Below are 22,391 nucleotides of genomic sequence, written 5' to 3'. Positions count from 1 at the left end.
ATGAATAGCAAGGAAATGAACTCAAGGCTTGACATGGACAGAGGCAGTATAACCCTGGCCCAGCAAATTGAACACAGTTGCTGCTATCATCATCAACAACAACAAAACTTCAAGCAAATGTGCCGTTAAAAACCCTTACATAATTGTAGCAGGTTTGGGTTTCCTCTGGTTCAAGTTTTCTTGCCTCTTTGATAATCAGACGATCTGAAGAAGGCATAGCATTTCAGGGGCGAATCTGTGTGACAGACTCACAATAAGGCTGTTCACAAGGACTCTTTTATTAGCTTACACAGTATCTGCATCATTCTTAGTCTCTGGCTTTACTACAAGGCTCCATTTAAACTGAACCCAACTTGCAGACTTAACTGATCCAGGAATCACTCAATACAACCAGCCGGCTACTGTAGCTTTTTTCCCCTTTGTGATAAGGGGATTTAATACAATGGGCTTTACAGTTCTTAAATGACTCCATTTTTTTCCTTGTCTTTGAGATGTGGCGCTTATATGACCTTTTGTTCTTAATAAAAATTTCACATGGTTTGATTATATTTTTTAAAAGTATAAACAAACACAATGTTGACTCCCTACCCTCAGAGTAAAACTTTTTAAACTTTGTAGATGAAACGGAATTCGGGTCATAATATTTACACAGCTGATTTCAATATACTATTAGATTTCATGATTAATGATTCAATATTACTAAGTCAAACCTGAAAACCTTTATTTTTGAGGGGCGATTCTCCTATAATTCCCAGTGGCCCTTCAGCATTGCACATTCGCCTTCACGCACCTCTGGTCGCCTGCTGGTGTTTATACCGTTTCTGCTACCACGATGCCGCTACACTAATCAGGGCATCCTCGGTGGGTCCCTGGGTAGCTCGGGGAGGAGGGGAGGACAGGGCTCTGACATCGGGCTGGAGAGAGTCTCGAGGGTGTGTTTGGTAGCCACACTGAGAGTACAGAAGACCTACACCCCGAGTAGTGGGTCTCAGACTTCAGCAGGAACAAAAATCATCAGAATGTTTGATTAAAATGCAGATATCAGGACCCTACCCTCATGAGGGCCTGAGAATTTGCATTTTTAACAAGCACCCAGTTTATTCTGATGCTGATGGTTACCGGACCATACTGAGGCCATGGTCCTATAAATTCTCCAGGGAACCTTGGGAGTTCTTGATGCCTCCCCTGCAGGGCCTATGGCCTCCGGGTAAGCTGGGACCCGTCTTGGGCAGGAGCGACCGCTGTGTGATTTCCCAGAGGAGTCGGTGGCAGGAGGGAAGGGGTGGGAGCAGCCCTAGTGTCCTCTCCCCTTCCGCTTCCATCCGCAGCAGGGCCGTATCCACTGTGTTCCCAGGAACAGGCCTCACCCGTGGCCCCACACTTGGCTGTTGGAGAATGTCCTCTCACTCCAGCCGGCTCTGTGCACGATTAGGATTTCAGAGTGGTGTTATCTGCAGTACTTAATCCAAATTTGCTCCTCTGTCCTCCTCCCACACCCCATTAAAGTAATTTTAGATTTGTAGAAACAAAGGTCCTTTTCAAAAGGATTTCCAATTAGAAATGAATTCTCAAGAAGCTCTTCGGGAATTATGGATGTAACGTGTTTGTTCGTTTCACGAAGATAAGATTTTTCCTTGAAGATAAGTTGCTCTGATGGTCAGAACAGGTAGGGAAAATAAGTGGTGATGACTGCTGTGGATGTTTGTAGCGCCTCTCTGGAGGTGCTGTTCTGTGTTCTGTCGTGGAGTCAACCCCCATGTGCTCGGCAGACTGTTTTATCCTTCGAGTTTTCAGGCCTATGCAAAGCTAGAAAGTTCAGCTCCCACATACACGCCCCCCAGTTTCCGGAGTTTCCGGAGACTTGCCATGTTCTTCAGCGGCTTTTTGGTTTGCTCTTAAAAATTGCTGGTAGTTTTCTAATTGGTTCATTGATTTTTTTTTTTTTTTTTTTTTTTTAAGGAATGAATCAGACACGAGCTGCTTTGCTTGAGGCCTGAGTGCAGTATCATCCATAGTAATTTGAATATGTTCTTTTCAGGAATGCGTTCCAGAAAACCTGGAGCTGAAGAAGAAGATTTTTGCTCAGTTAGATCAAATCATCGATGACCAAGTTGTCTTAAGCAGCTCCACCTCTTGCCTCCTGCCTTCCCAGTTGTTTGCTGGCCTCGCACACGTGCAGCAGTGCCTCGTGGCCCATCCTGTGAGTGCCTCTACCCGCCAGCACGGTGGCCTCTCGTTCCGGTTTTCCGGGGCGGTACGCCTTGGCTGATCCGATAGTGTTTTGTAGCTGCTTTATTGAGGTGTAATTCGCATGCCACACAATTAAAGCTGGATAATTTAATGTGATTCAGTGTATTTAGAGAGCTGTGCAATCCCGGCAGTTTTAAAGAGAATTTTATCCAAAAATGTCTTGAATTGTGTCTGTGTACCTGACGCACGATGGGATAGAATCCACGCTGTCTCCCTCACCTACGTAACTCACTGTCTAGCTGAAGAGAGAGAGTACTAACCAAATAGTCCTACCGTCGGGGAGTCATTTTAAAAATGTGTCCGCATTTTTAGTAGGATTTTGTAGCCGTTTTACTGCGCTGTGTGGTTTCCTCAACACAATTCGGAGTAGGATCAGTTTTACTAAAATGCAAATTCTTGGTCCTGCTCCTGAGATTCTGGTTCGGTAGGTTGGCTTTAAGCCTCCTACCCCTTTTTTTTGTTCCCTTGCACCCCTCTGTTGGAATTAACTGGGCAGACTTACACAGTGGGGGGGCACGATGAGGCCTGTTGGACAGTGAGTACAAGTTGGCGTGCGAGCACTCAGTAAGTCTTTTTGAGATTAATGTATTAATGTGAGGAAAGGAGAATCAGGAGAGCCAAGGTTGAGTAACAGCTGTGAGCTCAGTGTGACCTTGGGAAACTGGGGACAGCTCGTTAGGTTAGGACAGAAAAGCTAACTTAGCTCCGGCCATAATGAATGTGATAGTAGATGACGATGGCCACACCCTCAGCACCAGCAGGCCATCAGAGGTGAAGGCCGGGGAAGGGCTGCCTGGAGGAGCCAGGGCCAGGCTGGGCAGGATCTGGGCTGACCAGGGAGGAGAGAGTGTGAGGGTGGGAAAGAAGATGAAGAGACCCTTGGCCAAGAACAAGCACGGGGCATGCAGAATTGTGAGGAGGCCAGCCTGACCAGAAAGACACACGCACCTCACGTACTTGGGGAGCAGGAGGAAAGAGCCAGAAGGCTTGGGAATGGTTGGGTTGTACAAAATCGTGAGCGTTACTCTGAAGACATGGGACTGGTGTAGACACAGGGCAGCCCTGTGATGTGGTGGAAGTGCTGCCTTTGGAGGGTGATCAGAAGGTTCCTTCTATATTGAAGATGGCTCAGAGAGGGGGACAGCTACTTCACAGAACTGGGTCAGGATTCCTAGTATGAGCCACCAGGGCCGTGGTGAGGCGGAGGGTCTTAGACTGAGAGCAGGGAAAGTCCTCCTGCTGAGCAAGAGTAGCTTAGAGTGTGGGGGTGGGGAGGCTAAGGGGCTTGCTCAGGGAGGTGAGGAAAAAGGGCGGGTCAGAGATGCCTCCTGATTCTGCGTGCTGACAGGAGGGACGGCTTGGACCACCATTCACATGACCGTATGGTTCTGGATGTCTGGATATCCTCCTACCGAAGTACAAGGGAAAGTGGAGAGTGGTCGTAAAATACGGAGACTCAGACCCACAGAATATAGAAGAAAACCGGTCATGTTTAGCTACCACTCAGATACGGGAAATTAGCACCAAGAGGGACCTTAGTTGAAGCATCCAGTTACCAAGTGCCACGAAACATGACATGTCCTTGCTTTTATGACATTTACATGTCCGTAAAAAGGACTCTTAGGAACGGTAAACTGTTTGTTGATTAGAGAGTTAATCTTGCCTGGAAACTTCCAACTTCTAACCAGTAATTTTACTTCTAAGTCAGGTGGGAAAAAAAGGAAAAACAGCTAAGTCAGATTGTTTAGAAAATGCCTCCTAAGTCCTTTATCAAGACTTTTACCCATGTCTCTTAATTTTGAACTACCTGATGGATGACACCACACCTCCTTCACTTTCCTGTCACTCCTAACAAGTACCTCTGACTAGTAGTTCAGCCACTCACTGTTGAGTAATGATATTTCTCATACCATTTTAGGATTGCTCGCTTTTACTTCTTTAATCAAGGTCAAATAGCATAACCAAAGTAAGTCCAGACCTTGTTTCACAAATCAATCTCTTCTTTCTTTTGGAAATCATTTTATACCTAAGCCAACATTAATTTAAGCAAATGCAGTCACCCAAGCCGGCCGTCTTTGGAATTCTATCCTTTCTTTCTCCTGCGCTGATATTGCCCACCGATCTCCTGCCCAGATGATTCCACTGAGCTCAGGTGGGGAAAAGGCGTGCTGAACAATTCAACCCAAGCTGGACGGGCAGTCCCAAATATTCCAGAACCATTTACGGTCTCTGAGGAGCTTGCTTCCCTTCGGCCCGGAGCATCGGCTCACACGCCGCCGCCTCAACATCCTGCCCCAGGCACCCACAGTTCTTTGCCCAGACAGGAAACAGGACAAGGGAAAAGGAAGCCCCTTCTTCGTGCCTCTAAAAGGCTCTGGCGAGAGTGGATAGTCAGCAGTTGCGAAAGATTGCCGCCTCCAGCCCTCCACAGAAGAGCCGGCAGCCAGCGAGTTTCGACATCACGTGTTGTCTTTTGGGCAAACACATGTTGTCTCGCTGGGGGTGGGGGTGGGGGGGAGGAGCTCTGGGTCATCTGAGCACTGGGGGTGAGCGGGGGTCACTACGGGGTGGGCGTGTTCTCTCAGCACACAGGTAGTTTGGGATTTTCAAGTGGGCTTCATAGACTAGAGCCAGGAGGCGACGGGCTCAGGAAGAGGGGTGTTAATGTGTCCCTGGCATTCTTCCTCTCCAATGTTTCTTACGTTGCGTTTCCCGGTCTGCCTCATCTCCCTGTGGGTGTGTAGAGGGGCTCAGGGATGGGCATCTGGTGGCTGGGAGACGTTCGCTGATGATGATGATCTCAAAGTTGAATTTGGTCGCAGTCTCTCTTGGTGCCTGGATCTATGTTAGCAATCAGTCAAAACGGTTTCAGCCACACTTTACAGCCTTACTTCAGTTGGGGACGTGGTGGTCCCATGGAGCTGGTGGGGGCTGCTTTAGCCCATCGGATGCTCCTGGCGCTCCTTTTATGGATGCTCTGTGGATGAGGCTGCCTGGGAAGGATGCACATGGCTCAGGGATTCCAGTGTTGAGTGGAGACAGGTCCTAACTCTCGTCTACTCATCTCTCACGTTGGTTACTTGTCAGCCACGGAGCTATAACACAGCCTGGAATTAAACCGGGCACTGCTCACATAAGGTGCCCAGAATGTTCCCATCTGAGCACCTTGCCTACGCTTGCCACTTTTGTTACTCACTCTCCCGCCTGACCCCGGAACCACTTGCCCTCGTGTTGGTGGTAATTTGAACGTCCGTCCCGGAGCTTGCTGTTTCTGGAGAGCGTATGTGTGTGCGTGTGTAGGCGGTGCCCGTTTCAGATTGTCAGCTGCTGCCCGTCAGAGGGGCAGCCTTCCCCCCTCTGCCTGTGGAGGGTTCAGGAAGGTGGGGTGGGATGGGCTGTCACTCATGAAAGGGCTTTACTCTGAAAATTATCAACATGGTGGGGGATTAGGCCTCTCGGCCTGCTGTAAGCAAGCCGCCCCTTCATTTTTACTTCCACTCCTCTGTAAAGAAGAGGAGTTCGCCTGGTCGGGAGTGCCCCCTCCGCGGAGCTGTGCCAATGAATTGCAGATCGCCGCGGCTGTCTTCTGGGAGAAGGGGCCGGCTGCCTTTCCTCTGAGTTTAACTCTGTTTCATCTGCTGCAGAGAAAATAAACGAAGCCTCTGTGTTGGGCGCGCTGTGCTATCTCCGCGATCACATGCCTCCCAGGCTCTGGTCCAGGTTCTGGGCAGGCTTTTCACGAGGTGAATGGAGAATGCCCCCCCTTGTACCGCCCGGCCCCACCTGAGCTCTCAAAGAGCCTCACCGGCCAGGCCCTCCGTCTCGCCTCCGGCACAGCGCTGCCCGCTCTGGAGAGCCCGTGGACCGGCTCCTGTAACCTTTAGAGACACTGCCTCATTTTCCCCTCGTTTGTTTTGTTTTTCCCATTTCTTCAAGGCGTGATTCTCAGTCTGACTCACAGACCCCGATCCCGGAAGGCCCAGGCGTTCCGGGGAACACAGCCGTTCCTTTCCTTTTGAGAGAGTCGCTTCTTTGCTTATTTCCACGGCCCCTCCCGTCCCTCCTCCCTCCTCCCTCCTCTCATCTCTCCACCTGATTGTCCCGTCCCTCTCCCAGCCTGCAGTTGGCATCAGTGTCCCTGTCACAGGACTGAGGTGCCGTGGCAAGAGCCACCCCCTGCGGGCCCTCAGACTCCGGGAGGTCCTCTCCCAGCAGCTGCCCGGTTCGAGCGCGTGGACACAAAGCGTGAACGCGGCCTGTTTCAGGAAGCACGGAGAGCTGGACCGTGCGGCTGGGTTTCCGCGGGTGCTGGGGAATCAGGGTCCTGCAGGGCTTTGAGCTGGAGGTGGTGCAGTCGGCATCCTGGTTTTAAGTTTAAAAAAACGTTAATTGTGATGAAACACGTGTAAGGCTTGAAACTGTGTACGGTTCAGCGGCAGTGAGCACGTTCACACGGCCGTGCGGCCCTCGCACAGAACTCCATCCGCAGAAGTCTTTCTTGGGAAGCTGAAACTCCGCCCCCAGGGAGCGGCAGCTCTCCGGCCCGGCAGCCTCGTGCTCCCTTCTGCCTCTGGATCCGACAGGCCCCTGCCTGACAAAGGCTCACCCTGGCGGTGGTGGCGAGAGGATGGGCCTGGAGAGAGAGGCCAGGGAGGAGAGTGCCGGAATCCGAGCGGGAGGCGACGGCCCGAGCCAAGTGTGCGTGTGCGGTGGCGGGAATGGGTTTTTCCAGAGACGTGAATAGAACTGACAGGATCACCGATGGGAAGTGGGGCAGGCCAGGGAGAGGCGGGCACCGAGGATGCTTCTCACGGTGCTGACTTGGGCGTTGGGTGTTGGGGTGATGGTGTTCTCGCCAAGATGGGACGCCAGGAAGAGGACCTTGTGTGGGGGCGAGAGGGACGGCAGTTTGATTCGTGACAGGTCGAGTGTATGCTCGTTAGGAGTGTGTCCGGTGCACAATTACAGATACAGCCTGGAATGGGGGGTGAGCTCCAAGTGAGATCTCGGGGTTTGGGGTGGGGGAGACACCCTGGGAGCCACCCAGCTCTGCCCAGAGCCTGGGAGTGGGCACAGAGGGAGGCCAGCGGTGGCAGCCGGGAGAACCGCCACTTAGGGAGGATGCGGGCCGGGGAGCACGTTGTGCGTGCGGATCCTCTGTAGCCGGTGTCTCGGTCTGGGATTGTGCCGCCCGTGAGGCTTGCGGCATTGAAAGACCCCAAGCCCCAAAGACGTAGTCTTTGTCTTATAGGAAGATAAAATCCATCTAAGTAGAGAGGCTTCCAGTTCTTACAATTCTGATCTTCGAAAAGGCCAGAGGTTAGACATTTTTATGAGCTCGATGATCATAGGCAGGAGACAAGTGATTCAGTTGAGGCACTGATTTACAATTTATTTATCTGAAAACAGATGCCGTCCTCTTTTGCTTTCTAAGAGGGCTGAGCGTGACCAGGACAGGCCGAGAGCACAGGGAACCTCCGAAGCTAAGCTGTTTGTGGACCAGAGGCCCCTCCTAAGCAGTGTCCTAGGAGAAGGAAGGTTTTCTTTCCCTTTTCTATAGAAGTCATTGTATGTATGTATTTTTAAATTTCTAAAAAAGGTGTATTTGAGACACACAAACACACACAAAAACAGAGTGTGAGCAGGGGAGGGGCAGAGAGAGAGGGAGACACAGAGTCAGAAGCAGGCTCCAGGCTCTGAGCTGTCAGCACAGAGCCTGACACGGGGCTTGAACTCATGAACCGTGAGATCATGACCTGAGCCAAAGTTGGGACGCTTAACTGACTGAGCCACCCAGGCACCCCTGTAGAAGTCATTTTAAAATGGATGCTTCTTGGACTTCCTGGTGGCTCAATCAGTTAAGCATCTGACTCTTGATCTCAGCTCAGGTCTTGATCTTGGGTATGGAGCTTACTTTAAAAAAGAAAAAAAAAAAAGATGCTTCTTGTAGTAATTAGTGACTGTAAGATTCTATCAATTTTCCTCTATATATTGAGGAAAAATTACTTAAAAGTATTTGGCATACAGTTTACTGCAGTGCATTTAGCTTTTTTTTAAAAAAAATTTTTTTTCAACGTTTATTTATTTTTGGGACAGAGAGAGACAGAGCATGAACGGGGGAGGGGCAGAGAGACAGGGAGACACAGAATTGGAAACAGGCTCCAGGCTCTGAGCCATCAGCCCAGAGCCTGACGCGGGGCTCGAACTCACGGACCGCGAGATCGTGACCTGGCTGAAGTCGAACGCTTAACCGACTGCGCCACCCAGGCGCCCCTACAGTGCATTTAGCTTTTAATGGTGAGGTTAATCTGGTTCTACGAAGCAGCCTTTTCTTTGGACTGAGGATAATCCTCTTTGGGACTCTTCAAGAACAGTTTCTCAAAATAAACGAAGAAACAAACAAAAGACAAAAATAAAAAAAATAAACCAAGAAACCCAGAGCACAAAGTGTAAATGCTGGGCTAGGCAGGCATTTCCACCTGGGCCCGCTCATCGTGGGCCAACCCTTCCCACCTTAGGCCGTGTCACGACGTCAAGGCTGCGGTAGTGTTCTGATGCTGCGTGACCTCTGTGTAGGTGAGATTTGATTGGCGGGACGCGTTTGGGGCTCAACATGGACACGTTAAGGAAATACCAGGTTTTGGGAAGATGCTCTCAATTTTAACCCTGACACAGTAGAATAAGCAAGACCCCGCAGTGAGGGTTTTGGAAGGTGGGTCTGGAGGAGGGCTGGGGCTGGGCGAAAGCCCGTGGAGTCTAGACAGTGGGTAGCTGAGAAATCCTGGGGGAGGCCAGGGGTCTGGAGATTAGCCCTGAAAGCATAGGATGGTCATCTGCACCTCCAAATTTCAACCTCAGGTGCTAGTTATGATTTTTCAATAAATAAGACACACAGATTTTTGTGCTCAGGTTTTTTCTTTCCCTCCTTTGTGGACTACTTTATATTTCAAGTTTCTTGTCATCAGATGCTGAATCTAAAGTGGCCCTTCCCCAGACAAATCTGTACCATCTGACCATTCAGGATAGGCAAGCAGTCTGCCAGAACAGCACCCCGGCTCCAGGGCTATCTTCTGACTCTTCTCCCCTCCTGTCTCTCTCGTAAGGTAAATCCACCGTATTACGTGCCATTGGTTGAGCTGGTCCCACACCCAGAGACGGCCCCTGCGACGGTGGACAGAACCCACGCCCTGATGCGGAAGATCGGACAGTCCCCAGTCAGAGTCTTGAAGGAGATGGATGGCTTTGTCCTGAATCGCCTCCAGTATGCCGTCATCAGCGAGGCCTGGCGGCTGGTGGAGGTGCGTGGGCTGCTTCCAGCCTCTGGCTGTTGGAGGGGAAGGGTAGCCGCATGTCCTGGGGCCGCATGGCGGGGTGGGAAAGTCAGCGCTCAGTCCTGCCTGTTCTGTTCTGGGGACTGAGGGCAAGCTCTTCTCTCAGGTTCAGTCAACAGGCAAGGAAAATAAAATGTAATGTGGCAGTTCATTGTATGTTTCAGAGATTCCTGTTACAGTAAGTCATTTGATATTCACACCTGATGATAGACTTCTCTGCTTCCTGTTCTTTCGTATCATTACCACATAATTATCTCTGTGTGACAATGCTGCATTTTCTCACAGGGTCAGGTTTTCCCCCAGTGTTATAATTTTTCAAGAGGGAAAAACTAAATTTTGAGTAAACTTGTATCCTCTAAAGGAACCCAGTTTATTTCAAGAGCTTGAGGAAGAAACAATGGGCAGTCCTTAAACTTGTTAGCGCTATGCTTATCTTAAATATAAATAGGAAGTTATGCACACACACTTAACCCTGTCCTTTCATTAAAAGATTTTACATGTGACTTTATTTATTTATTCTTAATTTTTTTAATGTTTATTTATTTTTGAGAGAGAGACAGAGTGTGAGCAGGGGAGGGGCAGAGAGAGAGGGAGACACAGAATCCAAAGCAGGCTCCAGGCTCCGAGCTGTCAGCACAGAGCCTGATGCAGGGCTTGAACTCACAGACTGCGAGATTATGGCCTAAGTCAAAGTCTGACGCTTAACCGACTAAGCCACCCAGATGCCCCAAAAGATTTTACATGTGACTTTAGAAATCACCTCGCTTCTACATTTGTACGAAAGACCTGGTTCCAGGCAGGCTAGACCTTGGAGCAGCCCCAGGACTTGCAGTGAAGAGTCCAGGGGTCTTGGGCTCAGACCGTCTGTTTTCCATCCAGTTGCTTGTTGATGCTTCCTCAGCTTCTACATGGGTGAACAACACTGTCCATGCTCATGTTGCAGAAACATGGTGGAGCGAGCGAGGGTCTATCCGGGTACGCAAGGCAAGGGGAACGAAGCTCGGGCTGAATTGTCTGTTCCTGGAATAGGCCCAGAGCTCCTATGGGAGCCTGCCAGTCCCAGCCTGACACGGGAAGAAGGGGGCCGGCCTGTGGGCATTGTATTTTAGCTGCCCAGCGCGTGATGTATGTGACCCTCCTGCTTCCTGGTTACGGCATTCTGCCCCGTCCCTGTTAGATTCATCATCTGTGCTGACTGCCGTGTCCAGTTGCCACACAGTAGCTGCAATCCTGTGTCCTTGTTGGGGTTTTCACTGTTAAGTTCGTAGTTTTAACTTCCTAATAATTGGAGAATGTTCTTTGAGTATCAGTAGTAGAATATTTAAAGCCACACTGAACTGAAAGCACTCCCTCGGAGCTGTTTTTACATCATTTCCACTTGTCTGGAACACTTCAATAGACCACCAGAAAAGTTCAGTGTTACAGTGAAACACAGAGAGGTTTTAAGGCAGTTTTTGCCTTTTTTGTAAAGTAACGTAGGCCCAAAGGGGTAAAGAAAAGCCCTGAGCTGAATCTTGCTTTCTCCAGTCAGAACGATGTGAGCCAGCTCAAGGGAAAACCTGGAGGTTCTGGGGCAGAGGAATTAGGTGGGAGTCACACACAGAGGATGCTCTGTGTGTTGACCCCAGAGCAGAACCGGGGGTAGTTGGGAAGCTCCCGAGTTTGGCAGGTCGGTGGAGGGTGGCAGCGCTCCCCTTGGAGGAGCCGTGGAGGATTCCAGTTCTCCCCTTTACTGGCCAGACGTGGAGGGAGGGCTGGAGGAGTTACTGAATGTGGCTGCTGTACCGCCTCATTTCGTCCGCCCTCCTTTAGATTGTCCCGTCTCTGGCGGCTGATGGCAGACTGGGCGTGATCATGTTACCGACTTGCAGGAACGTTCTCACTCTTGGGTCTCATGCCGGAGAGTCCGCGTGTGTCTGTTGTTGGCTGCAGTGGCACTCACGTGCCTGGAGTCTCCATGAGGCACCATGTGCTACAGGCCAGCAGGATAGAGTTTGTGACAAATTGCGAAGAGGCTACAGACATGACAAAGTGTGAATAGAACCTCAAGAGTTTTCCTTGGTGAATGTCCAGGAGATCAGTCCGTTTTAGAAAATAAAGATGATTGGCAGACAGAATTAAGACGGGTCTGGAAACTATAGGTCCCTCTCTCCAGGTTGTGAATAGGGTGACGGGCATCCCTGAGCTCTGTGGTGACAGGTGAAGCGGTCCAGGTGTGGGACAGGGGCTCGCAGAGGGAACATCCGAGGGGGCCGGGTCGCCCGTGTTGTACCTGCTCTTAACCGTTGCCGCCCGGAGACCGCTACTTTGTCGGCCTCCCACACGTGGGAGTGCCAGTAGCACGCCGGCCGTGCGTCCACTCCTGAAGCAGTTACTTCTGAGGGCAGAGGAGCCACGGGCGTGGGCTCTGAACACCCCACAGGAGCCCTGCTTTCCTTAGGCTCTGGGCTTAGCAGAGTCAGAGCCATGCCGTGAGAGAACTGCCCCCCGGCCACGTAAGCAGCCACGGGATCCTCCGCTGGGTTCTCAACGGTGCACCCCAGCAGACACACAAAAGGCACGTTTCTCCTGCCTCCTCCTGGGATTAGTGGATCAACATTTGTGCCCATTAGGTGGGGTGGCCTGAGTAGTCTTGACTTGATCACATGAATTTCTTGAAAGAAAACTTGTGCCTCCTGTGGTCTGTTTCCACCTAAGATCCTGAGGGGCAGACAAGGCGAGCAAACCCCTCCCGAGCCCCACCTTCACCTGTGCAAATCTGCACGCGTGTGCTGGGCCCCGTCAGGGCTGGGGCCAAATGACGCCCCTTTGACTCACCACGTCAGAGCCAGTTGAACTTGAATTTAGATTTTAGGGTGTTCCAAGTGTACTTCAAAACATTTAAGGGCAACTTTGGTATAAAAAGCAGATCAATTGGGGAAATGTTACAGTGAAAACTGGAGATTTTTATACATCTTAGGTTGGAAAGATCCAAAGGCCTTGCAGAGTTTTTCTTTCAAAGACATTCTCTCCCGGGAGTGGGTTTCACACGTGGGCCGGGGCCCCAGCCTTCTGGCAGCGAACACAGTGAGCGCAGATGAGCAGGGCCGCCTTACTTACTCAAGGACACTATGGCTGCTCCAGTCTCGTGCCTTCTGCATTCGCAGAGCGAGTTGAAATTTGGCAGAGCTAGGGCTGGCTGTTTAGGTCCGAGGGCTGTAAGGTGACTTGGCTGCAGAGCACTAGGACGCCTTGCGTAGACGTGGGCCCGGATGCTGCCGTCCTGGCTTCCGGGGTGCTGCATCAGCGGGCGGGTCGAGGAATACTGTTCCTTGCTGTCCGTGTGTCAACAGCTCTGCACAAGTCAGATCCAAGTGTGAATTTCCAGGGGTCCTACCCACAAGTTGGGGTGTGAGCTAGAGTGGGACAGGCAGGGCACCTGGCCAGAAGGATGGCTCACATTTCCACTTAGCCATGGCGGTGCCTTAATGTGGATGTCAGGGGAGCAGAAGGGTGCTGTTCCGCCACTTGCTAATTTTGTCGACCTGGTAGGTTACATCGGTCGATTTTCCCATGTTGGACCAGCCTTGCAGACCTAGAATAAATACCACTAGATGTGTAATTCTTTCTAGACGTTGCTGGGGTCAGTTCGCTTATGTTTTGTTGCATCTAAGTTCAGAGGAAACATTAGTTTGTAGTTTTCCTTTTTCTCTCTCTTTTACTATATTTGATTTTGATATCAAGGTAACACTGTATTAGATATCAAGGTAATAATGCATAAAATGGGAAGTTTTCTCTCCATCTATTTTCTGGAAGAGATTATAACATTTTTGTTAATTCTTCTTTAAATATTTGGTAGAATTCTCCAGTGAAACCACCTGGGCCTGGAGAAAAACCTCTTTTCCAGGAGGTTTTTATTTATTTATTTTTTACTTACTTACTTACTTACTTACGTACTTATTTATTTATTTATTTATTTATTTTACTTGTGAGAGAGGGGGGGAGAGAGAGAATCTCAAGCAGGCTTCACACTGAGCTTGGAACCCGATGCAGGGCTCGATCCCACGACCCTGGGATTGTGACCTGAGACAAAATTAAGAGGCGGGCGCTCAGCTGACTGAGCCACCGAGGCATCCTTCCAGGAGGTTTTTAATTACAAGTTCAGCTTCTTTAATGGTTATAAGAACCATTCAGGCTGTCTGTTTCATCTTGGTTGAGTTTGGTGGTTTGTGGTTTTTAAGAAATTGTTCCGTTTCTTCTGAGTTGTTGAGTTCATGAGCATAAAGTTGTTGGCAGGGTCTGTAGTGATATCCCTGGTTTTGTTCCTGATGTGGGGCATTTGTGTCCACTCTCTTTGTATCCTTGTCAGTCTTGCTAGAGCTTTGTTAATTTTACTGATTATTTTGAAGAAGCCACTTTTTGTTTCATCGATTTTCTTTATCGTGTTCCCGTTTTCAGTTTCATCCACCAACTGGAGGGCATATTTTACTACTTGCAGCCAAGCGTGGAGGAGAAATTCTAAGAAAGGTGGGGCGGAAAAAGGTAAGGGAGGCTCCTGTGGAGGCCTGTCCATTCGAGAAGGGGGAGAGGAGCTGCAGGCACCATTTCCAGGTCAGAAAGAGAAAGTGCTGGGAATAAGACACACCTTGTCTTCACGGCAGCCTAGATCATGACATACTGTCCTGTCATCGCCTGTGATTTTGTCTGTCCCCACACAGCCATGTATGCTCGGCAAGGACAAGGGCTGTCTGGGAGCAAGATGGGAGCGAGGTATATAAGGGAACAAAGTTGCTGGGTTCTGTTTTATTGTCTCACAGACGCCCACCCCATTCTTCGCCTTCCAGTTTGGCTCAGAATTGGGGGGGAGCAGCCCTCGTAGGCTTGGAAATGCCAGAAGGACAAAATCCGGCTATAGTCTAGTAGCCCAAGATTAGGTCACTGGGGGACAAGATCCTGTTGCCCAGGAATGTGATTTCAAGTCAGTACTCTTAAGCTAATGATCACAATAAAGGAAGTTGTGTTGTGATGATAAACCCTCTCCCAGACAATAGCTGAGCTTGTACTGCCCATAAATTCTTGCCCCATCCAGGTAGGGTAGGTGGAGGTGAGCTGGAGTGAATCACGAAGCCATCAGCAGATTCTCAGCCTGTTGGAATGTGTTGGTAATGAGCTTTGGAAATTGCTTATCTTGGGTTTTATTCACCCTTCTGAGCAATGTAATCGTGAGGCTGAATTTCTGTTCCTCATGCACTGGGCTGCAAAAATTCAGTTCTTGTTTTCTTGCCAGGTAGGTATAGTTTATGGGATCTGAATCTAATTCCTGTTATGAAGAATTGTTCAGTTAATAAAGTATATCTCAGATCTCATGTAGTAAAGTTAACAGAGGAAACTTTTTGTGATAAACGCATTGAGGGTTTTCTGTGGAATTTAATTATTGAGATTCTAACATAGGAATTAGGAGTAAGTCCAGCGAACCCCTGAGGATCATTTACTCATCAGTGACTTCAGTTTGTATGGTATTTAAAAGTTTACAAAGCACTTTCCTTTATATTTTTCATGGTTTACAGATATTTTCAGATCGTCCCATCTTTTTTTTTTTTTTTTTTAATTTTTTTTTTCAACGTTTATTTATTTTTGGGACAGAGAGAGACAGAGCATGAACGGGGGAGGGGCAGAGAGAGAGGGAGACACAGAATCGGAAACAGGCTCCAGGCTCCGAGCCATCAGCCCAGAGCCTGACGTGGGGCTTGAACTCCCGGACCGCGAGATCGTGACCTGGCTGAAGTCGGACGCTTAACCGACTGCGCCACCCAGGCGCCCCCAGATCGTCCCATCTTAAAACCATGAGAGGTGCATTGTTATTTTTGCCCTTACAGATTAAGACACTGACTCAAGAGGTTAGGTGATTTGATCCACGTTCCGCAGTCTGGTGGGGATTCAAAGCCGTGTCACTTCTTGTGCTTCAGTGTCTGCACCTGTAAGTGAATCTGTTTCTCATCGGGATGTGATGAGGATTGGATGGGGTTATGTATGTAAACGGCTTAGGACATGCCTGGCATATGGTAATGGTTTAGTAAGTGCTATGGGTTGTTGTGACAGTAACGATGACAGAGTTTTCTGATTCCCTGAATCCGGTGTAATTTTTTTGGACGCCACAGCTGCCACCAGTGTGTTAGCTCTGAGCTGAAAAACTCACATCCTGGCTACACAAGTGGGGCTCCCGGAAGGCAGCGGGGCCTCACCGGGAAGCCTGTTAGGAATGCACCGTCTGAGATCCCACTCCGGACCTGCAGAACCAGACTCTGTATTTTAATAAACTCTGCAGACCTTCGTATGCTGCCCGAAGTCGGAGAAGCCGTCGCTCCCTCCCAGGGAGACCCTGGCCTCACAGTCTTGATGGGTTGTATTTCATCTGTTTTAAGATGAACTTTTTATCTTAAGATGTTTACATTTTAACATCTTAGTTTTATGGGTGGCATTTTTCTTCCTTAACAGAACATTAAATACTAATTTAACTTTCAGTTGATGCAGTCTTAATTTTAGGGAGAAATAGTGTATTGTGCTGTCGTGTTTTTTTTTTTTTTTCAACGTTTATTTATTTTTGGGACAGAGAGAGACAGGGGCAGAGAGAGAGGGAGACACAGAATCGGAAGCAGGCTCCAGGCTCTGGGCCATCATCAGCCCAGAGCCCGATGTGGGGCTCGAACTCACAGACCGTGAGATCGTGACCTGAGCTGAAGTCGGACGCTTAACCGACTGCGCCACCCAGGCGCCCCTCTGCTGTCATTTTTATTTGTCTTTTCTCCTTCCATGTTTTCCTGTGTCTGATGCTCTATATCTGACTCAGGCTCACGGTAGATAAACATGCAGCTTCTGCTTAGTGGAGAGACTGTCACCTGGTCACTTTATAAGTTATGATTTCCAGTCCTAGTTTTGTGACAGTGAATACCTCTGGTTATCCCAGAAGTTATGTGAAAGTCAACTTAAGAAAAGGATTTAATTCACTTTTAATGAAAACACACACACATCGGAGGAAAAGAATGCTGGGCCGTCACTGCCTGGGAGTTGGAAGTGGTCATTCCAGATCGAAGCTGGCCTTCCCTGTGGCTCAGGCACGGATGTCCAGACGGCGTCATCCTTGTGCTGGCCACACACGTAGCATCCGCACCGGCCTGTAGCCTTTTGATTTCCGGAGCAGGGATGCAAACTGTGGCCAGGTTTTCCTCTTACTAGTCATGGGCCTGTGGGAACAGAGGCATGTCTCTCCAGGAGTGACACCGAATGGAGCAGCATCCCGGTGTTTGCCAATCAGGTGCACCCGTGACCTGTGCTCCTGGTCTTGTGTTGGCGGCCAGCCGAACGAGCAGCCTGCCTTGTCGTGAACTGCTCCGTTGAGAACATACAGCAAGCTTTTTCTACGGAATGAGAGACACACGGGGGAACTAATGGGGAAAGATGGCCCCAGATCCTAAGTGCTCTACCATAACTACCTTGTACATGTCTCACATGTGCTGTGATCGTGGGGAAGTGGCCAGTCATCGGATTTCTGCTCTCCTTTTATGGACCAATATTAATGTAGGTTCCATTCTCCAAGTTCACATTAATTCTCAGGAACTTTGCTTCCCACACGTCCAGCATTCTGCGTGGGAAGCCATATATCCGTGGCCTATAGTTTCTTGGCAGCCTGGGGACACCCGTAGTTTCACTGATGGCTCTTTTCCGTAAATGTCCCCCTGTGACCCAGTGTGTTCATTCCCTGGCAATCCCTCAGCCTTCTCTCTGGAAGAAAAGCAGTACAAGACAGGGAAGCAAGGCCGAAAAGAAGAAAATAGAGCAGAATCAGGCTGTCAGTTGTTCCGCAGGCTCTGGGACCAGGAAAGGCAACCATAGTCTTGTGGCTTGAGAGGCTCGACAAGAGAAAGCATGTTCAAAGCAGTGGCTTCCAGGCAGTTGGAAGGTGGGGTTGTGTGAGCGATTTTTCTCTGGAGGGAAGGTGTTGGAAATGCTGTCGACCGCTCCAGGCTGCAGCTCACCTGGAATGTGTCCAGCAGGAAAAAGCTGAGGCTTGATTGAGCAAAGTATTACGGTTCAGACATTGATGACATCTGCCTCTGTACCTGGCAAGAAGAGTCACGTAGAAGGCGGTCATGCAAAGGGAAACTAAAGGAGCCCAGAAAGACCCAGGGTTCTGCCCTCTGTGCCACACCCTCGACCGTAGGGCTTTCTACATCGTATGTGTTTTAAAATTCAAACTGAAAATTTTAGTTTTTTTTTTTTTTTTTAATTAAAATGATAATGGATAAAGAGTCTGACTGAACCTCCTTGTGGTTGAAAGGAACCGGCCTGCAGCAGTCCTATTGGCCGAGTGTGGGGTCCGGGAACTTCTGCCTCCTGCCCTGGGCCCCGTGTCCTTCCAGAAGTGACACCACCTCTCTCTGCCTAGTTCATTCCTGGCCTGGGCCTCCCTTCAGCGACCAGCCTTGGGCTGGTCTCCTGGCCTCACACAGGAAGGTTCCCTCTCATTTCCCGTCCTGCCCTGGGTCTTGCCATGCCCTCGCCTGCCTCGCACTGTCCTTCCTTCTTTTGTGCTCATCCACTCGGCTTCAGGCACAGCGTGCACGGGGTCCTCCAGCTTCCCTTCCGCAGTGTGGCCTGTTCTGCGCATTTCTTTTAACTTTCTCACCAGGGCAAAATTCGCCCAGCAGAACTTTTTCTTAAGACATTTTTCTGCCATTTCTGCATTTTTGTTCGACCTCTTGCGAATAGAGCCCAGACCTCGGTATTGATGAGGCTGAAGGAACGGTCTCCCACCCCTCCAGCACCTGAAGCACGCTCACCTTTCCACCTCATTCGCACGCCCTGGGTCCACTGTCCCTGTGGCCTCCTGGCCTACCTTTTGCCTTCCAGAGCCTCTCTGTGGCAGCAAGCTCGTCACCCAAAGACATTGAACAGCTCTCTTGGCTTTCTCTTAGCTCTTGTGCCCCGTAAAGTTTTCCCAAAGGCGGTCACGGATCTGTCACAACTGTCGTTTTCTTGGGCTCCGTTCCCTTTCTCAATGGGACTTGCTGGCATGTATTGGGAGTGCAGGGCCTTTGGAGCATGTGCATCACCTCCTTTACCAGGACCATTTTCCAGATTGGTTGAGACCTGCTTTCACCTTGGCTTAAATTCAGAGAGCTTCCTAGCAGTGGCTTGTTCAGAGATCCCAGGAGAGGGCAGTGCTTTCCATCCATATTGCAGCCCTCAGAGGACACTAAGGCTATGCCCCAGGACTGTACCAGAAGCCACACCCATGACTCAGCGAGTGTTTGTTTGTTTGTTTGTTTGTTTGTTTACTTAGAGAGAGAGAACGCGGGTGTGTGCAAGCGGGGGAGGGGCAGAGGGAGAAGGAGAGAACCTCAAGCAGGCCCCAGTGCAGAGCCCAATGCAGGGCGACATCTCGGAGCATGTGGGAGTGGGGGGCCGTGGGCCCCCCTGTGCGTGGAGCTCCGGCCGTCTCCACTCTCCCGAGCTTCTGTCTGACATCATGAGCGTCTCGGAGTCAGCCGTGGACACACTGAAGAAGCTTCGTAGGTTGGGATGCCTTCTCTCCAGAGCAGTCCAGGGAAGACGGAAGCCACTGAGGAAACTGGAGTTTTCTTTCCTCTGAGAGCTTTATTTGCTGGCTGGGACTCATCGGTTAATTAGAATTCCTTCTAGTCGCGATGGTCTGTAAGAAGTCGACGGTTTTTATGATAGGATTTATTTACTGTTTTATGGGAGGTTGCTTTGAGCAGCCACATTGGCAAGCAGCAGAGCCCTAATGAAAGGAGAGTTCCCACTCATTTACTTTAGAGACACCTCCAGACCTATTAACAGACAAACATAATGAAAACATCAACCACATACTCCATTTTTTAACAACCTGCTTGGCATGCCTGGATTACTTTAATAGTGTTTAAAGTAAAAGCTTCAATGCTAGTACTTTAACAACCCTTAAAAAAAGCTCAACAAAAATGCTCTTACCCTACTTATCGTCGCCATCAGGTAATCAGTCAGGACACATGCTGGATCTCAGCTCCACCAGTGTGAGCTGGAAAGTTAACAGGCAGTGGGATAGAGGGGAGAATGGAGGAGAGAAGGGGGGAGGGGGACCCCAAGAGAAAAGGTGGAGAAGGGAGGATGCAGGTGACAAATTGTGCAGCCTTGTCACCCGGCCTCCTTTGTGAGGGGCAGGCAGACGCTGGGCAGGAGGCCAGCCTGTGACCGGGGACATGGGAGCAGGAAACTGCTGGAATTGCAAAGGAGGGGCAGGCAGAGATGGGCCTGGGCTGTGCTTCTGGTCCTGGATGGGGCACGTACACTCCTCTGTGTTCGCAAACCTCTTTGTGAACACTTTTTCCCCTGAGGACCACTGCCCTTGCACGCTTAACGTTTGCACAGAAGGGGGGATTCCTTCTGCTGTGTTTGTTCTCAGGTCAAGTCTCTTCCTTCTCTTTCAGAATCTTTAATACTATTGACGGGGCGCCTGGGTGGCTCAGTCGGTTAAGTGTCCGACTTTGGCTCAGGTCATGACCTTGCAGTTTGTGAGTTTGACCCCAGGCTGGGCTCTGTGCCGACAGCTCAGAGCCTGGAGCCTGCTTCGGATTCTGTGTCTCCTTCTCTCTCTCTGCCCCTCTCCTGCTCTTGCTCTGTCTTTGTCTCAAAGATAAATAACAATTAAAATAAATAAATAAATAAACAAACATTAAAAAAATACTACTGTTTTTCTTCCTGAAAGCATTGTTATAAGCACAGCACAGTAGGAAAAGACACACCAGAGAATTATTGCTCCCTGGGGCCTAAAGAGTTCTTCAGCATCCCTTGTATTAGGACAAAGTCTTTCCTGTCTTTCTCTTTCCTGTTTTTTGTTTGGTTCCATTTAAACACTTGAATCTGAAGAATATTCAAAGGGAAAAAATACCACTTACGTTTCCCCTACCCTAAAGCAGTCAACTGCTTTTATTTTTCTGTGTTCCTGTCTAGTTTCTATTAAGAGTACTTCTTGAGTTTCCATTTTTAATTGCTTCCTGACATTTCATTAAAAATTTTTTTTAACGTTCATTCGAGTGGGGGAAGGGCAGAGGGAGGGAGACACAGAACCGAAGCAGGCTCCAGGCTCTGAGCCGTCGGCACAGAGCCTGACGCGGGGCTCGACCTCACAAACTTACCTGGTTTGTGAAGTGGTAACAACCTGTCACCACCTACCCGGTATGGTCCGCCTTGTCCCCCTCGTCTCCTTTCCCCTGAGCACCCTCTCAGCAGGCTCTGGACACTGGGAGTTTTATGAATCAGCGTCCTATTGCATCAGCCAGATGTGGTGTTCGGTCGGCTCTACCGCGAGTTAGCAAAATTTGCCCGAGTCATTCTGCAGGAATGTTTATGCCTCGCTTCCAAGAAAAATTGTAGGTTGTGGCAAGAGGCCGAGTAGCTCACAAAGCTGGCTACGAGCCTTTGAGTAGCAGTGGGGCCACACGTAGCAGGCTTTTGTTTCTCAGCACTTACAATCTTGCATTTGCCTCGCCTTCTCTCTGGAAGGTTGCTCGGGTGGGGATGGTTAGAGCCAGGTTCATGTCGCATGAAGGAGAAGTAATGCCTGTCAAAGAGTATAGAAAACCAAAGTATATACGTGTCTATGGACGGAGGGAACTAACTCATGGTTCTAGTTCATTTCTCATGAGAAAAACTGTGAACCAGCATGATAGTTCTTAATTTACACTTCAAAATCTCTATTACTTTCTCTAGCAGTCACCAGGACTTGAGTTGGAGGTTTCTAAAAAAAGAGAGTCCAGAACCCCTCGCTCCTACTTGAGTTATTTCCACGTCAGTGATTATCCTCGTGTAACCCATCCCCGAAACGTCTTTGCAGGCGGGGAGCTCACTGAGGTTTACCTCTGTCCCGTCCTTGCTCTAATTAGAGATTGAGGTGGGCTCTCTTTCTGTAACCCCTGCTCCTTGGCCTCTCTGACCAGAGTCATGGTAAAATAAAAGAAGCCCACTGGCCCCTTCGTGCCCTCTTTTGTTGCTTTTCACTATGACATTTTCCTAAGATAAACCTTTTTTCTGGCTCTTGGTTTTCAGTTGAGACAGTGGATCGAGGCCTCAACAGCTCTGATTGGGAGGGGCAGAAGGACTTGTGCATGGCCTAGCGCGGGTTCCTCCGTAGTGTGTCTGTGTTCCCGGTGGTGATGGTGGCGGCAGCCAAGTTAAAGCAGTGTTTGCACAAGAAAAACGTGAAAATTCAGGTCTGGGTATGGTGAAAAGTAGAGCAGCACAAAACAGAAGAAAAGCAGAAGCTGGAGATTAGTAAAAAAGGAAGTGGAAGATGGCAAGGAAAGATGGCACGAAGAAAAATGAGAAAAGTGAATGAAAGTGAGGGCGTGCAAAAAATACGTGAGTCCAATCAAAATTTAATATGACAGTGGGACGATCAGCGAGAAGGAAAAATAACTGTGTGTAGCTGCTAATCAGTAGGGGAAGTCGTCCCAGGAGATTCATGCCTCAGTACTGCCAGACCCCTTCTTCTTCCTTGTCCAGAAAACCAGATCACCCTTTTGCCTACTGCGGGCCATTCGATGTGTCTTCTCTCCTTTCCCCGCCTCACTAACAAAGGCTAGATCCAAGCCGTCTGAAGGTGAGGACCATGCCTTGAACTTCTGTCCACTGGTGAGGGCCATGTTGGCTGGGCCAGAGTGCCCACATATTCAGTCAAACATAGGCTCGATGTTGCTATGAAGATATTTTGTTAATGTGATTAGTTTAACTTCTATAATCCGTTGGCTTTAAGTACAGGAGATTTTTCTCAATCCCCTG

General features: G+C 49.4%; 1 protein-coding gene across 2 annotated transcripts in view; it reads left to right on the top strand.

Annotated features, from left to right (window-relative positions):
- Positions 1-22,391, top strand: part of CRYL1 (crystallin lambda 1) — a 128,059-nt gene that overhangs the window by 93,471 nt on the left and 12,197 nt on the right. For both annotated transcript variants that reach the window (XM_047833078.1, XM_047833159.1), the window contains exons 4-5: positions 2,039-2,200; positions 9,354-9,548. In XM_047833078.1, the coding sequence (XP_047689034.1) occupies positions 2,039-2,200; positions 9,354-9,548 (357 nt within the window). The remainder of the gene's footprint in view (positions 1-2,038; positions 2,201-9,353; positions 9,549-22,391) is intronic.

Source organism: Prionailurus viverrinus, chromosome A1 (assembly GCF_022837055.1).
Source record: "Prionailurus viverrinus isolate Anna chromosome A1, UM_Priviv_1.0, whole genome shotgun sequence".
NCBI classification, from domain to species: domain Eukaryota; kingdom Metazoa; phylum Chordata; class Mammalia; order Carnivora; family Felidae; genus Prionailurus; species Prionailurus viverrinus.
The sequence above is the reverse complement of the archived record's forward strand: the minus strand, read 5'-3'. Positions and strand labels throughout refer to the sequence as shown.